This window comes from Larus michahellis, chromosome 1, assembly GCF_964199755.1.
Source record: "Larus michahellis chromosome 1, bLarMic1.1, whole genome shotgun sequence".
Lineage (NCBI taxonomy): Eukaryota > Metazoa > Chordata > Aves > Charadriiformes > Laridae > Larus > Larus michahellis.
This window is the reverse complement of record NC_133896.1, coordinates 96,611,424-96,626,447: the sequence shown is the minus strand read 5'-3', so window position 1 is coordinate 96,626,447 and position 15,024 is coordinate 96,611,424. Positions and strand designations below refer to the sequence as shown.

At 46.8% G+C, this 15,024-nt stretch overlaps 1 protein-coding gene across 1 annotated transcript in view; it reads left to right on the top strand.

Annotated features, from left to right (window-relative positions):
• GAP43 (growth associated protein 43) overlaps positions 1 to 15,024 on the top strand; it is a 59,193-nt gene that overhangs the window by 18,925 nt on the left and 25,244 nt on the right. Inside the window, exon 2 of the mRNA XM_074594356.1 lies at positions 13,349 to 13,970. Coding sequence (XP_074450457.1) covers positions 13,349 to 13,970 — 622 coding nt within the window. The remainder of the gene's footprint in view (positions 1 to 13,348; positions 13,971 to 15,024) is intronic.

Sequence of the window (15,024 nt, the reverse complement as noted above, 5' to 3'; positions counted from 1 at the left end):
GCTTAACTACAATGATGTCTCTTACGAAGGACTTTGTATTGTTATTGTTAATGGGTCAATAAATTGGACTGGCAAGAACCATCCTTGTCCTCTGACTTCCTGAAGAAGCAAGAATTATGTCTTTCTACCAAGAAATGGTTCTATATTTTAGATGGTGCTAGGAGAAAGCAAGCTGGTTCCTATAGTTCCTGAATTCTTTTTCCTCTGTAAACCTGTGTTCTGCCTGTGCCATTTCTTGTGTTCAGCACACTCCCATTGTCTTAACACCTGTTGCTTGTTCCTGTTGCTTCCTTTCCTGGCACCACAAGGGAGATATATCCCAAAGATGTAGAAATAATAATGGTTGTCATCATCATAAATCCTCATGTATTTGGCTCTTCTCACAGTGGGCACCTCTTCCTTCATATGGAAGCTCACCCTTAGTACAATAAGAGCCTGGATGGAAACTCTTGGAGAACCTCTGAAAAGTGTTTGACATCCTTCCACTCCATCTTACTTGTCCCAGCCTGTTCCAGCTACCCAACTTCTTGACATCCTCGGAAAACTCCTAAGTGTGCTGAATAGCATTTTGGGGAGGTTGCCAGGAAATGGAGCAGCCAGACGCAGGGCTGTGTTTAACAATCTGCGTGAATTGCTATCTATCTATAGGACCCTGGGCCATTCATAAGTTCCCCTAAGCTTTTTTTTTCCTCTTCTTTCTTTTTTCCCCAAGTGCTTAGCTATTTTCAGCACCATCTATGTTCATGGCTGCAGCTTTTCCTGCAGCCTTTGGGAGTCTGATCCACACATTGATTTATTTTTAGCTATATTGCTAATTATTATTTTTGTGAGTATAGCGTTCCATTATTCATTGGAGAGACATTTTAGTAATTTCTCAGTAGAATAAATGTGAATTCAGTAACCAAAGTAAGATATCTGAGTAGTGCTAAAGAGGGCTAGGAAGAGTGGACGCACCTGGATGCGTTCCTGTGCAGCCTGCTCTAGGTGACCCTGCTTTGGCAGGGGGGTTGGACTAGATGATCTCCGGATGTCCCTTCCAACCCCTACCATTCTGTGATTCTGTGAGTGATCTGGCAAAGAAGGGTAGTATAACAGGTGAGAGCTATTAATACACAAAGGAGTCTTACTAAGAAAGCAGAAACAAGCTATTCTCAACATGGACTGGACAAGACACAGGGGGCTGACTGAAACTCTGTGAGAAACTCTTCAATTTAACAAAAGAATAAACCAGAGAAACCCAGAGAATCATCTTTGGGGAGAATGTCCAAAGATTGGTAAAAAACACTGCTCTTGCAGGGTGGGCTAAAGAAGAAAATCAGCCCTGCTGCAGTGCACAGGGAGGGCCTAGAGCACCCTGGAGATTCCTAATTATTTGGTCTTTGATGGGTGACAACGCTGTGCAGTGTGAACTGGCCCTTACAAAACAGAAGACGAAACACTGCACATTTTCTGGTGTTAGATCGTCTGTGCATACTTCCCAGTGCTTTCTGTCTGGCTTTGCACAGGATCCTGAGGGAAGAAGGTTCCTATTCCAGAAACTCACAAGTCCTTCTCAGGATAAAAACTATCTTTCCGTATCACATCTGCAGCAGATCAGAAAGAAGTAGAAGGAGCTTTGTGCACCTGCCTACCCAGCCATCCCCTTGTCCTCAACAGGGGTCCCTTTTCCCTCAGGCCAGGGTGGCCACTGAGTAAAGCCCTCCCCGGGGGTGTCCAGGGGTGCCTGGATGTACGGTATGGTTGTGCTACAGATTCACCAGATACGGAGTGATCTAAACTGCGTGCCTGGGCAAAACACATTACAATGTGCAATGCTTTGAGGCTACTGCCATGCTTCCTGACTGAAGAATGGGAAAAAGCCAGAAGACTTTAGGACCAAGATGTTTAAAGCTTACTGAAGCCCTTTTATAATAACAACTTAAAATGGGAAGCCCAGGGAGTGAAAAAATGGAAAGAACAGCTCTCCTGCAGCAGGAAGCTTAGGAGAAGCTCTGGGTGACTACTTAAATGTGGCGGTGATATACTAGCCCTTATAAGCGTCAGATCCAAACACTTGTGGCTTTTTTCCCTAGCACATCTATTCAACATGTTCCTTTTGGCTGGAGGTCTTTATAGCACTAACTTAACAGTGTCCACAAAGGGTCTATCACAGCATGCACTGCAGGCTTGCCTCCCCCTTCCCCCTTTTTCAATAGGGCTGTATACAGTAGAGGAGCAAAGTAGGAAACAAAATGGCTCAAAGCCACATGTGCGTTTCCCATAGCTCAGTGCCAGTCTCTAGAAAAAGTGATTAAGCCCTGAGGCTACTGAGTCTCATGTTCAGCTGCCTGTGGCCCCGAAGGATCTTTCCAATCAAAGCCATGTCTGTGCTCTGGTGACAACCCTACCTGAAGGATCGGAGAGGGGTATGGCACAACATTATGCCTTCGGCGCTGTGCCACTCAGGAGTGACAGCTGCAATCACAGGCCCAATTCATCAGTTTTATGGACCTTGGAAAGCACTAAAGTTATACAAACTGTGCATGGTCTCAGGCAGTCAAGCCCAGGTTCTTGGGTGAAAGAAGCTGTGTCATACAGGTGCCTCTGGAGACCTTTTCAGGTTCTGACAGACACTTATGCCTCCTTTCAGGATGTTCTATTCCTGCCCTGACAGGAGAGAATAGATAAGAGCACAGCTTAAATATTGCTTTACATCTTGCTACAACACAATGCATTTGAGGATCTTGCAACACTACAAATACTAATTCAATTAGGTTCAGAGTCCTTCTGGAACATGACATTGTCTCCTCTCACAAGTTGCTTGGAGCAGCAGACCACAGAGGTCTTGTAAAAATTATCCCTAGTGAAAATGTCATTGAAATCAATGAAATTTTCCACTTTCTCCACTTTCACCATCCAAAATTGCATTTGACGTTGAACTTCCAGTAAGATCTCAGAGCAACTGTTTGCTAATAAGCTGTACCAATTTCAGGATAGGCGGAATAGAGAGAGATAGTCTAGGTCTTCTCACACTTAGCTGTAAGTCAGCAGTATCTAAGGGCTCAAAGTGGGACCAGTGACCTGTCTCCTATATTTGATATCTTAAGAGTAGGTTTAACTCTTCCCATTGTCACCTGAACTAGTGACTACGGAGGGAAGAGACACAGGATCTCTCTCCTTTCTCTGCTTGTACTTTAAACATGTAAAGGGAACGAGAAAAAAATGTAGGCCACGAGTGATTTCACAGAAAGTTTTCTATAATATCTCTGGTATCCAAGACATGCTGTTACTGTGAAGAATTCAGATCCATAAGAGGGGTCCATGTCTTACCCAATGCTTGTGGTGAGTTCATACGCATACTGTTGTGAAAGCCCTATCAGCCACCTTGCAGAAGATCCGTGGAGCAAATATCAGTACCAGTGGTACCACTGAAGTAAAGGTGGGTGGAGAGAATGGCCAGGGCAAGCCAGAGGAAAAAGTACATGGGGATGCATGAGGGCTATCTCTGGGTCAGTCAAACCCAGGTGGGCATGAAGATCCACAACACAAATCAATAAAACAAGCTTCTGTGAAGATCAGAGCCAGCACTCAATGAAATCATTCTCTGCCTCCAGCAGCAAGGCTGACACCCTGTCCTAGTGGAGCTGGGGCTGGTGTTAGTGGGGTCAGGCAATCCCACGGAGCAAGAAGCAGAGCCAGCAGAGGCAATCCTGGCTGATAAGGAGAGGCCATGCCACTGAGACCTGTCAAACCCACACAGTTGAGCTCTGCAGTGGGGATGTTGGATTGGTCTAACTGTAACAAAAGCTGAGGAGGGTATGAGAAAGGATATCTTAGGCAGAGCTGGTTTAGAGCCAATTTATCAAATTACGTAGACCTGCAACTCTGGTTATTTGGGTTTTAATGGGGGCAGCTCTGGTGATTTGAAAGATTGTACTCTGCTCCTTGGGGAATGCCGAAGCTGTTGGCTAAAGGTGGTGCTGTGGGTTAGGCTCGTTTTCAGGAGATTAGAAAAACAAAAGACAAAGATCTGACCAGGAGGATAATGAACCTAAGAAAGGGAGTACTGACTTTACTGTACTTACTGTACTGAACCTAAGAAAGGCAGTACTGACTGATCCTTGCCAGACCCTGATCAAGAATCCTGATTGCAACCTTCTTCAGTTCACCCCGTCTTTTCAGGTGGAATACACACCCCCATCCCTGCTGAAGTTCAACTGTTGTATGTGGCTGTGGGCACAGGTACAAGCTACAGGGTTTCACCCCAGCAGTAGCTGCCATTTGGGAGGAGAGAGAGACCTTTTCTTCTTTGTGCAGGTGCTAGGTGTAAAGCAGTGGTGGGTGAAAGATCCTGTAGAAGCATCACTGTCCATATGCTCTGCAGAGCAGAAGTGTGGGAAGACAGCTCAGTGTGGGCTGGTGCACAGCCAAAGGGTTTTCCTTATCGAAGCCTTAGTTGACATGAGCATGGCTGATGGGATGGTCAGTGATAATTGCATAGGGTATTCATGAGAACACCTTGCCCCCCCAGCAGCACCACAGCAAAAGTTCAGGTTTCAAGGGCAGAGTAAGCATCACCCTTTAGATTTTACAAGTAGAGTGACACAGAGCTACAAGCAAAGGACTGAACAACCTTCATTCCCTACCTGGATTTCCTCTCTCACATCTCCCTGCTGCCTTGGGGAAGCTGCTCCATCTCGCTTCCCCCCCTCCACTGTCCAGGATGGGGAAGGAGCAGTAAAGGCTCAGCCCAGAGCTGTCACGTGTTAACTCACCCACATCCAAATCAGCCTGCTTACTGACAGGGCCAGCTCCCCAGCAGGGCACTGTCGAGAGGCTGACGCAGGGTCCTCAGGACCTCTGCTAGCCCAGCACTCATGGAAATGACAGCCAGGGTTGTGCAGCGAGGTGGCATGGGCCAAAGGGAGCTCTGCCAACACCTCTTTCATCTGTGGCACAGTCAGTCATGCAGATCTGCTCCAGCGGACCCTGCTCGGCTGTTTAGCTGCCTGTTTTTTCTTGGTACTTCCCGCTGTCACGCCCTTCGGATGTGGATCAGTGATTTTCTCTCTTTCCCTTGCACTCTCCCTTCCTCTGTATCGCATCTCTGCCATTGAGCCTCTTATTTATTTGCCTCTCTTCCATTCAGTACCCTGGCTTTGAACAGGTTTTACCTCTCTCTACACCTTTTCTTTTCTCCTCTCCTCTCCATTTGGTTCCTTTGTTCTTCCCTCTCCTCTACTCGCATTCCTTTCCTTCTCTGCCTTGAGCTCTGTCTTCTCTCCCCTAGCCTTCCACCTTACCAGACCAGCTCCTTGCAAGTGCCCCTTCTACCCACCCTGGGTTTTAGCCCCACACCTCCCCTTCCCTGCGCACCCCTGCAGTGGCAAAGCCTGGGACTCTGCTGGGGGGGAAGCTCGCTGCTGCAATAGCAGAGCCCACCCTCTGAGCAGCTTCCCAAGCCACTGGGAATTAGTCCATGCCTTGCTTTCCCTAATTGCTGGGGATGTTTGTTTGACTTTAATGAACTTGCAAATGCTTTCTCAGAAGATAATTGCCCGCATTTCCAGTGACATAAACTAAAATAATAATAATAATAATAATAATAATAATAATAATAATAATAATAATAGAACAAATACAGCCCTGAGCTTACTGTCAAGCAGGGAGGAAGCTACTTGATGCTTAGCTCTCTATCATCACAAAGTTGAGTGGTGTAGGCAGTCACTGTCAGAAGGAGGTACCAGAGGAGATTCAAGGTTAACAGGCAGGTTAAAAAGAAGGTTCGGAGACTGGATGGACCTGGGGCTTGAGCCTTTCATTGTTATTCTGCTGACTGCAAAAACCCAGGGCAAACCAGCACGGAGCACAAGTGAGTGCTGAGGTAGTGACAGGGTCTAGTTGCCCATGGACTGATGGCCCCTGCATGAAATTCCTCACAATTTCTAGGTGCAACCAGGAAAGGTCAAGGTAACCTCAGAGACCAGCAGTGGAAAGGCTTGTAGTATCCCTGCCTGCAGTTTACTCAGGCTGGGGAGAAACAGGGATGTGTCCCATCACCAGATCTGGGTGCAGCCCTGTGTTACCATGGAGGGAATGGGGTAGAAGCTGTAGGACATAAGCTGCTGCTTCTTGTGGAAATGGCTCTAGAGACCTTGCATAACCCTGGGCTCTGAGGAGGGTCAGCAGCTGCCTGCAACAGATCTCAGGGAAGCAAGTCTGAGCTGTAAATTAGCCTCTGGCCCTTGGCTGCAGCTAGAGCAGAAGCAGATGTGTCCAGCTCTCATGCGGCCAGGCACTCTGAGCCACTAGAAGTTAATAACAATTCCCTGAAAATTTTTGTGGAGTCCACAACTAATGAAGCAAGAAAAAGAAAAAAGAGTTAGGAGAGAGAAAAGGCGGGGAAGGAGAAAGATGGATAATTCGGAGTTTCATGACCTGCTCATGGTCAGCACACCATGGGATTCAGAGTCTGAAGGTGTTACTTTAAAATAAGTCACATAGCAGCAAACATCTTTGCCTGAACTGCCCCGAACAGAACCATACAAACTACATAGTTGAGCCTGGATGAGATTTCTCTTTAGTCCAGTGACATCGAAGCTTGTTTCTGTCCCATCTACAGCAGAAACAATTCTTTGAATGGACTTTCCTAATCAAAGCATAGTTCAAGGGAAAATTTTCACCTGGTCCTTTTGGTGGATTTCTTTAATGTGGTCTATTTTGGGAGTGGATTTACACAGTCAGCTTGGATACCTTCCTGCTTCATTTCCAGGCTTCAGTCCCTTGATTTGAATGCCTGCTGGCTGGGTCCTTCTGGAGCAACACAAGTATTTCCCTCCAAAAAGGAGACTAGGCAGGACTGACAGCACAGTATGTGCCAGGATCCACCTTGAAGCAAGAGCATAGATGTTGATCATGCCAAACGTGCAAGGCCTTCAACACAGTCCACACAGACCTTGTGCCCTCAAGTGCCCTCACACACTTAGGGCTCTACCCCAGGGCTGTGCACATGCCCTTGACATTAACTGTAAAGGCACTGCCTTGGCAAGCTGCAACCCAGTCCTGTCTCTGAGACTTCGGTTGCTTTGAATTGAAAGATGAGTGAATGAATGCATTCCATGCCCCACAACCACCGAAGTGTTCCACAGAGCCCAGATCAGAAACAAGGCAAGTGCTTTTCCCCAATGACATCCATGAGCCACTCTGCTCCAGAAAGCATGAGTCCTGGACATCAGCCACTTTGCATCATCTTCACGGGCAAGGCTCTTCTTTCTTTCACCCAGCCTGCAAAAGCAGCATAGGCAGTACTGAGTGCCTTTCTCCCTTTAAACACTGGAGCTATAGGAGCTTCAAGGTGGTAGATGACACCACGGTTGGCCACCAGCTTAACAGAAACAGGGTGACAAACACAAAACAGGTGAGGAGAGTATAATGTATTTTTGAGAAGGCACACTGAAAATACCTAAATAGGTCTAGCTTAGATTGTTTTCTACCTCTTTTCTCAGTCACTGTGCACAAGTGAATAACATCCATTGATCTGCTTGACCATCATTAGCTTATTCCATTCCAGGCACCATAAAATAGAGGGGAAGTTTCCTACATGTGAGAGGATCTTGTAGAGGAAAGGATGGAGATTCCATTGTTGGAGGATTTGAAACCGGAGAGCTGAAACCCTGCTAGTTATACCCTGGGGAACCATCCTGCGTAAGCCTTCAGAGAGATGAATTAACCTTTTCTTTCTCAAGGGTGTTTTACCCACCATCACCATAGTTGTCCTGGGAAAAAAAGGAACTCTGTTTGTTTCCTCGCCTTGCAGACAGGTTGTGCTGAGAGATGTCATCCTCTAGCCAGGTGTCTTCACACCATTTAACTGGGTTAAAAAAAGCTGTTCTCTGTGCTAAATTGCTTCTTCACTTCACAAGGCGTGAAAGCCTTTTCTCTCTCTCATGTGTCCATGCTTCGCTCCTTCTGGGGAGACAGCTGGTCTTTTTTTTTTAATGCATTCTGCTCCTTAAATGCTGTCTCTGAGACAAATCAGGTCATGTAGAGCCAGGCCCACAAAAGCATTGAGGTGACTCAATCCTGTGAAATCAATGGGAGTCAGGTGCCTGTTTCCCTGTGAGTCTGGGCCCAAGTGACCTTGAATAACATCAGTAGGAACATACATTATGCTGTAGTCAAGATTACAGCATGGACTGAGATGCGTCTTAACCCCACAAGTACCACAGGCCATTAGTTGGTTCAGCACTACTTCACCTAACTAAATGAAGGAAAGATTTCCACACATACCTTAGTGCTGGTGTCATAAGAAAGGAATGACTCGGGGTCCCTATATCTTTGCATGAAGAACATGGGTTATTTCTTTTTCTTTAATAATCGGGTACCATATTTCCCTTGGGTTGTGAAGTGAGGTACTGATAACTGTCACTGGTCCTATGTATGTCCAGGCTCTGGCCGGTATTGATGCCTTCTCTTGGTGAAAGCTGTGTAAATTCTAAATCTGGACTGCTGGCACATGGGTTTCAGAACACCAGGAGACAGCAATGTAAATCAAAGGCTCTGGGATTTGGTGTCACATTAGAGAGGATCTCCTATCTAAGGACAGAAAGGAGTGGGATACCAGGGTGATGACTGAGTGTATAGCAGCTTGATCCTAGGATGAATGTTAAGGAGACTGACACATGCTATATATTGATGGGCAGAGAAGCACCCGGAAAGGGAAAGCTACAGAGAGAGCAAAGGAGACTCTATAATATTGAAAGACCTTTTAATGAAACAGTATGTTCTTTCTTCATCTCTCCATCCCAGCATCCAAAATACAAAACTATGTCGTTATTTTTCCAAGGCCAGGCAATGAGGTGCACCACAAGAGAGAAGTGGACAAACAGCAAGCGAGGAACAAAGCACTCAGTCCCCTCCTTTCTTGCTCTTTGCGTATATGTGGCTGCAAGCACACAGAACATCTGGAAAACATCTAGTTTGTCCGTTTCACCTGCCCTGCTGTACCAGCATGTGGGACATTTAGAAGGGCCTGGAAGTTATAGTAACACTTTCTTCATTCTTTGCCGTATTTTGATCCCCCTGTAAGCTGTAGGTTTGGAGATGGAAAGTGGAAAGCAGGCCAGAGATCAGAAATCTTGGGGTTGTGGCTTCATGCAATTTCCACAGTCCTGGTGCCTAGGAACTAACCCCTGCCCTACCTGTGTCTTAAATGTTCCTTTCTCATCTCTACTCTCTCAGCTATGTGACAGCAAGGAAAGTCTCACAGGAACAGTCTGCCTGGGAAGGGATGTCCTAGAAACCTGGAGGTTTGGCAGACAAGCAGATGGAGATGGTGAGAGGATCATCCCTCTAGGCTTGGATGTTGTGTGCTGTGTAGGTAGAGACATAAAAGCTTAACAGTGCGTTTCATTAAGGCAAAGCTTTGCACACTGGCTTCAGTGCACATCTGGGGATGGTCCAAATAAAAAATTGGACATGTTTGACTATGTATGTCCTTTTATACATCCATATAGCTGAGTATCTCTCCACCTCAGTGATTTGAAGTCTTTCTGCTATTGAAGGATCTATAATTTGTCTCACGCTAAATGAAACAGAGGCCATTTGCTCTGTGTGAAATGACAATACATTGCATGCACACTTACAATATCATGAGTATGTCAATATTAAGTACTAGTACGAGTTTACTTTACACATAAATGTGTAAATAAAGTGGGGGTGTGATGGAATACTAATATATGAAACCTATCCTTACCAGACCTGATTCCTGGTTGGTAGCTCTAGATTCTGTACAAACACTAGTAATAATAGTCACTTTATTCCAGAATTCACAATACTATAACCAAGATGTCATACACGCATGGCAGATAGATAAAACAGATAGATTTCTTGTTTTCCACTGAGATGCTTTTGAATACATCCTGGCAGGGCTGATTCACCCTTTTAGCTTTCCAAGGAAGATAAATTGCTTTCCAGGAGCTTCACTGCATACAGGTTATTTTTGAGCAGCTTCCTTAATTAAGGTTTATCTGCTGTGTGCGTAATCCACAGATGAAGAGCTCTTGGGTTTTTTTTGTGTGAACAGAAGTTTCAAACAATCTGTTTCTCACACAACCCATTGTTATACAACATAACGCACATACCAGATAGATACTGTGTCCTACCCCTAAAGTAACTGCAGGCCAGTAGCCTGAAAATAAGTCATTTCAAATGCCTGGGATGTTTCACTGGGGAAGGACTGAATAGAAATGGGATTCCTGAGGGCCACAGTTGGCACAGACAAACTATTAGTACATTTCTTTCATCCATGACCTTAAACTCCACCTCTGCCCCAGCCTCATGTTTCTTATCTTTTATATCTGAAATTATGCTGAAAGCACCCTGTTGGAAATACATTTTGCAGTTGCAAACCTTGCTATCTGGCAAGGACTCAAACTGATGTCATCCCAACTGGGATAAGAGGACAGTGATGTCATCGGACTGGCAAAGGAGCCTTTTAGCTCTGTAATGCGGTAGGTGCAGGTGAGAGGTTTCAGTCTGACCTCCCTGGAGAGGAAAAGTCCTCTCCCATTCCCTGCCAGGTAAAGGGCTGGCTGACAGTCACAGCTCTCTGCGAGTTCATTTGTCAGAACAGCAGGTGAGCCAACCCTGCGGCTCACTGTGCCCTGGCCCCCTGCTAGCAGTGGGAAGGAGATAAGGGCTGCATAGCCCAGGTAACAGGTTAATTCCTCTAGAATCAGAGGCATGCATGCAGCAGGCCACACTTCATAATAGCTGTCCTGGTTGGTGCCGGAGGTACGTGGGATGTGAGAGCAGCAGGGACAGTGGCAAGAGAGATCTCCCTTCAGTCAATGGTTTTCATCTTCGTCCAGGGATTAACAATTTTGTTACATTCACTAATGGTTTTGCAGGAGTCAGGCATATGGGACTGGACCTTTAGGGTCTCATAGTTATGTCTAAATTGTCTTTCCAGTCTTCCAAGCCTGCTGCTGTTTGAAATTGGCCACAGTCCTTAGGGAGAGAGAGTCAAAGCTAGGGCATCTAAGTGTTACACAGTGCTATAAAGAAGTACCTAGTCTGTCTTCATGTTGCTGTGGCTACAGTGTAATGCAAGTATACTCAAGCTCTCCTTAAACCAGCTAGTCCAGGTATTAGTAGTTATGTTGCCACAGCAACACAGGACTTACTGCAACCTGCAAAACTTGCCTAAGGAGCAGGATGGATGAGCCTGTGCAGAGCTCTGCACTACCCTGGCTGGATCCCAGCTGTTCTGTGTACAAGCTGGTTTAAAGGTACTTCCGATTTGTTTCCATCCCCTTGTGCTGAAATAGGCTGGAAAGCTTTCCCCAGATGCTGAATAACACAGTGCAGAGTTAGCTATGCAAGCAAAAGACATATATGAATGGTTACAGCATGATAACGTCTGCATCGTCTTTACGCATAACCATCACCTGCTCTCTGACAAGCTGAGACGAACATGAAAGCCCACTTTCCGTACCACGTCACTTAATGCACTTGGGGCGGTGTAGCCTAAGTGCTCAGCTGTGCCCCTGTGATAGGGACAACAACCGAATTGTCCCTGGGCGCGGTCAGGAGCACGAAAACTCCTTGTGCTGAATTCTGTGTATTAATATCAATTGCATATTCATTCACAGGCTTTTTCACTCACCCCCTACATAAGCATCCTGGTGCCTAGTTTCTCTCCCAGACTTATTTCCTGCTGTATACAGGCCCATCCTCACCCCTGCACAGCTACGTGGAGAGGTTCTTTTCCTTGATGATTTGGGGCTTCTCATTCCTTGGCCACCATACCCACTCAAGCTCACCCCTGTTTAGCCAGGGAATGATCCTAGGTGGGCACCAGTGCTAGGGTGTGGGATCCTGCACTCACTGGGGACCCAGGGAGAGACAGTGGGTACCACCTCTGGCATGCCGGTGGCCAAGCATTTGGTTCAGTGGCACAGCTTCGCTCACACGTGTGTGCCTCCGTGGAAATGGTCACTTCCAGTCTGTTTCCCAGTGATCACTGCCAGTGTGGCCAGTCCTCTCTCCCCCTCTTCACAGGTATGATGTTTCCAATGCCATGTGTGCATGCTGCAGTGGCTTCTTCTCCCTTATCCTGCCCCGCGCTTTTTGAATGTATTTATAGGCTGTACACTCTCTCTGCTCCTGGGCCTTTCCCCAGTTGGCACTTCTCAGTTGCAATGGCCTAAGGAGTGGTTTCCTCTTCCCACCCAGGAATAAATGTGTGCTATCTTTCTCAGCCAGCTCGTTTTCTTTCTTTTGTGACCTTAGCCAGTGATGGAAACCAGGTGCAGACAGCAAAGAGGCCAGTGGCTCTGCTTCCGAGTAGCTCTTTTGAATGCTTCCCAGTGGGAATATTAATAGAACAGTGTCCTTTTATCAATATGCAGCTGAGCTGCCACGTGCCCAAGAGGTGCTAAATTATTGGGGTGAAGCATTGTATGTCCTGTAGATTCGGTGGGGTTTTACAAGCTGAGCATTATCTGTCTGCAGCAGACCAGCATAAGGCACAGGCTCTATTTTGGTCCCATTTATGACTTTAATGCATGGCTTAAGTCTAAAAAACATGGGGAATGCCAATTCTTTCTCAAAAGGCTGAATTCCTCCCAATAGTCAGAGAAATAATAATAGTCTGCTGAAACTGGAAAGGCTGATATCTATCTGCCTATTATTCCTTCATCGAAACCATGAGTGGGGAGCAGAGGCAAAGTGCCTGGAGTGCTTGCAGGCAGGGCGTTTGTGAGGAGTATATCCTGTGAATATCTGTGTATGTCTGACAGCATGCATCTGTGGTGGGGCAGGCAGCAATTCTATTCTCTGTTGGCAATCCTGAGCCAAAAAGATATAAAGGGCAAAACACTTGGTGTCATTAGAGTCACACACCTGTGAAACAATGTGTCATTATAAAGAAAAAAAGACTTAAAGGCACAGGTGGATTTGCAAAGACTGTGAAAAACCCTCTCGGGAGAGTGTTTTGAAAATGAGTAGGGAAAAAAATTGGTATATTTCAAAATGGATGGGAAAATAAATCATGGGAATAGAGACAACCCAGCTGGTGGAAGCCTTTCCACACAGCCAAGGTGCTTTCAGCATTGCTGACAGAGATGATGAGGTGCTTTAAATTCCTTTTACAAACCTTCTGTGTCTGTCCAGCCCTAGGATGAAATTAGAGCCACCTGGCTTCAAATTCATACCAAATGGAAAGGCTGCTTTGAAACTTGTTACTGGTTAGCAGGAGGGGAAGGTGGGACATTCCCAATGAAACATGATCCTGGGCTGCACTTGTAGAAATCTTAACTTATCTCCCTGTTTTCTTCTCTGCCCTCTCCCTTGTTCTTCTTTAAAGGTTGAAAAAAATGAGGACGGGGACCAAAAGATTGAGCAAGATGGCATCAAACCAGAAGATAAAGCTCATAAGGCAGCCACCAAAATCCAGGCCAGCTTCCGTGGACACATAACAAGGAAAAAGCTCAAGGGGGAGAAGAAGGGAGATGCCCCGGCATCTGAGACTGATGCCGCTGACAAGAAGGAGGAAGGCCCTGCTGGTGGAGCGGCTGAGAACAAAGAGAGCGAGGCTCCCACTGCCACAGAAGCGGCCGCCGCTGACAGTGCCCAGCTGGAGGAGGGCAGCAAAGACAGCAGCGCACCAGCAGAGGAGAAAAAAGGAGATGGAGCCGCCGACACGGGCTCAGAGCAGCCAGCCCCACAGGCTGCCACTCCTGCTGCCTCCTCGGAGGAAAAGTCCGCTGCTGCCGCTGAAACGGAAAGTGCCACTAAAGCTTCCACTGATAACTCACCGTCCTTGAAGGCTGACGAAGCCCAAGACAAAGAGGAGCCTAAACAAGCCGATGTGCCTGCTGCTGACACCACTGCCACCACCACCCCTGCCGCAGAGGATGCTACTGCCAAGGCAACAGCGCAACCCCAAATGGAGACAGTGGAGAGCAGCCAAACCGAAGAGAAGACAGGTGAGTGAATGCCTCGCAAGGGAACAGGCCTCTTCAGAAATGGGTACCTCCCTCGGTCTCTTCGGGATGCATCTGAGCTTGGCCAGCAAGGGCAGGTGCGGGGTCAGACTGAGGGTTAACAAGGGAATCCCCTTTCTGGGTTTTAGGGTGGGGGGAGTTGCATGTTCTTGCTTAACAGCCTCTTCCCTGCTTCCCAGCAGCTTTTGGAAATACTGCACCTCCTCTTGATGCTCCTATTCCTTCAAGTGGAGGTGCCATCCAGCCCTTTTTTCCATGGTGGTGGGAGAGTGTCAGCCAGCTAGGAGGCTTAAAGGAGCCTGGGAGAACTCCCCAAGCTCTGCATGTGCTAAAGGATGAGATGAACCTTCCTGGTCACACTAGCACAGGCAGCTTCAGCGGGGCAGCAAAACAGCCCGAGCTGATACCAGCACACCGAAGGCTGCCAGTTTGAGGTGAAAATCTCACAAGGCAAAAGCACTCTCATACTGCAGGAGACCATTTAGCCTTTCTGGTGGGATGGTCAAGAAGGAGCCAAAAGGGTCTTTTTTCCGTCTGCTTGTAAATGGATGAGATTCCTGGTACAAACACATCCTGGTCAGGAACATCTTGTTGTCAGCGTTGCTTACAGTTTCATTCACACCAATACTTCTAGCGTCTGTACTTGGAGTAGCCCATGACAGCCATACTTGCATGAAGCTTTTAGACCTCTCAGCTGGGTCAGACCCACATGGTAAGAGGATCAGGTAGGGAAAGGGAAGATTAAAGCCCCTGACAGCTCAGTGAGGACAGAAGAGAGGGTTGAATGCAAACAGTTGCTCTAGGAGGTGTTTTCAATTTTTTGCTCCTGACTGAGTGCAGCTCTGCTTAACTAGTTCCCCTAGGAAGAGGTGAAAAGTTTTGAGAGGCAAAAGTGAGCATTTTTGACAGAGGCGTAGTTTTTCCAAACCATAAAGAAGAGCCATTTTTGAATTGTGATACCGAGCTGGGTAGAAAATGCATCAAAGACCTGAGGATACTTTTGCTCTTGGTCTTTACCTTGCTTATGTTATCAAAG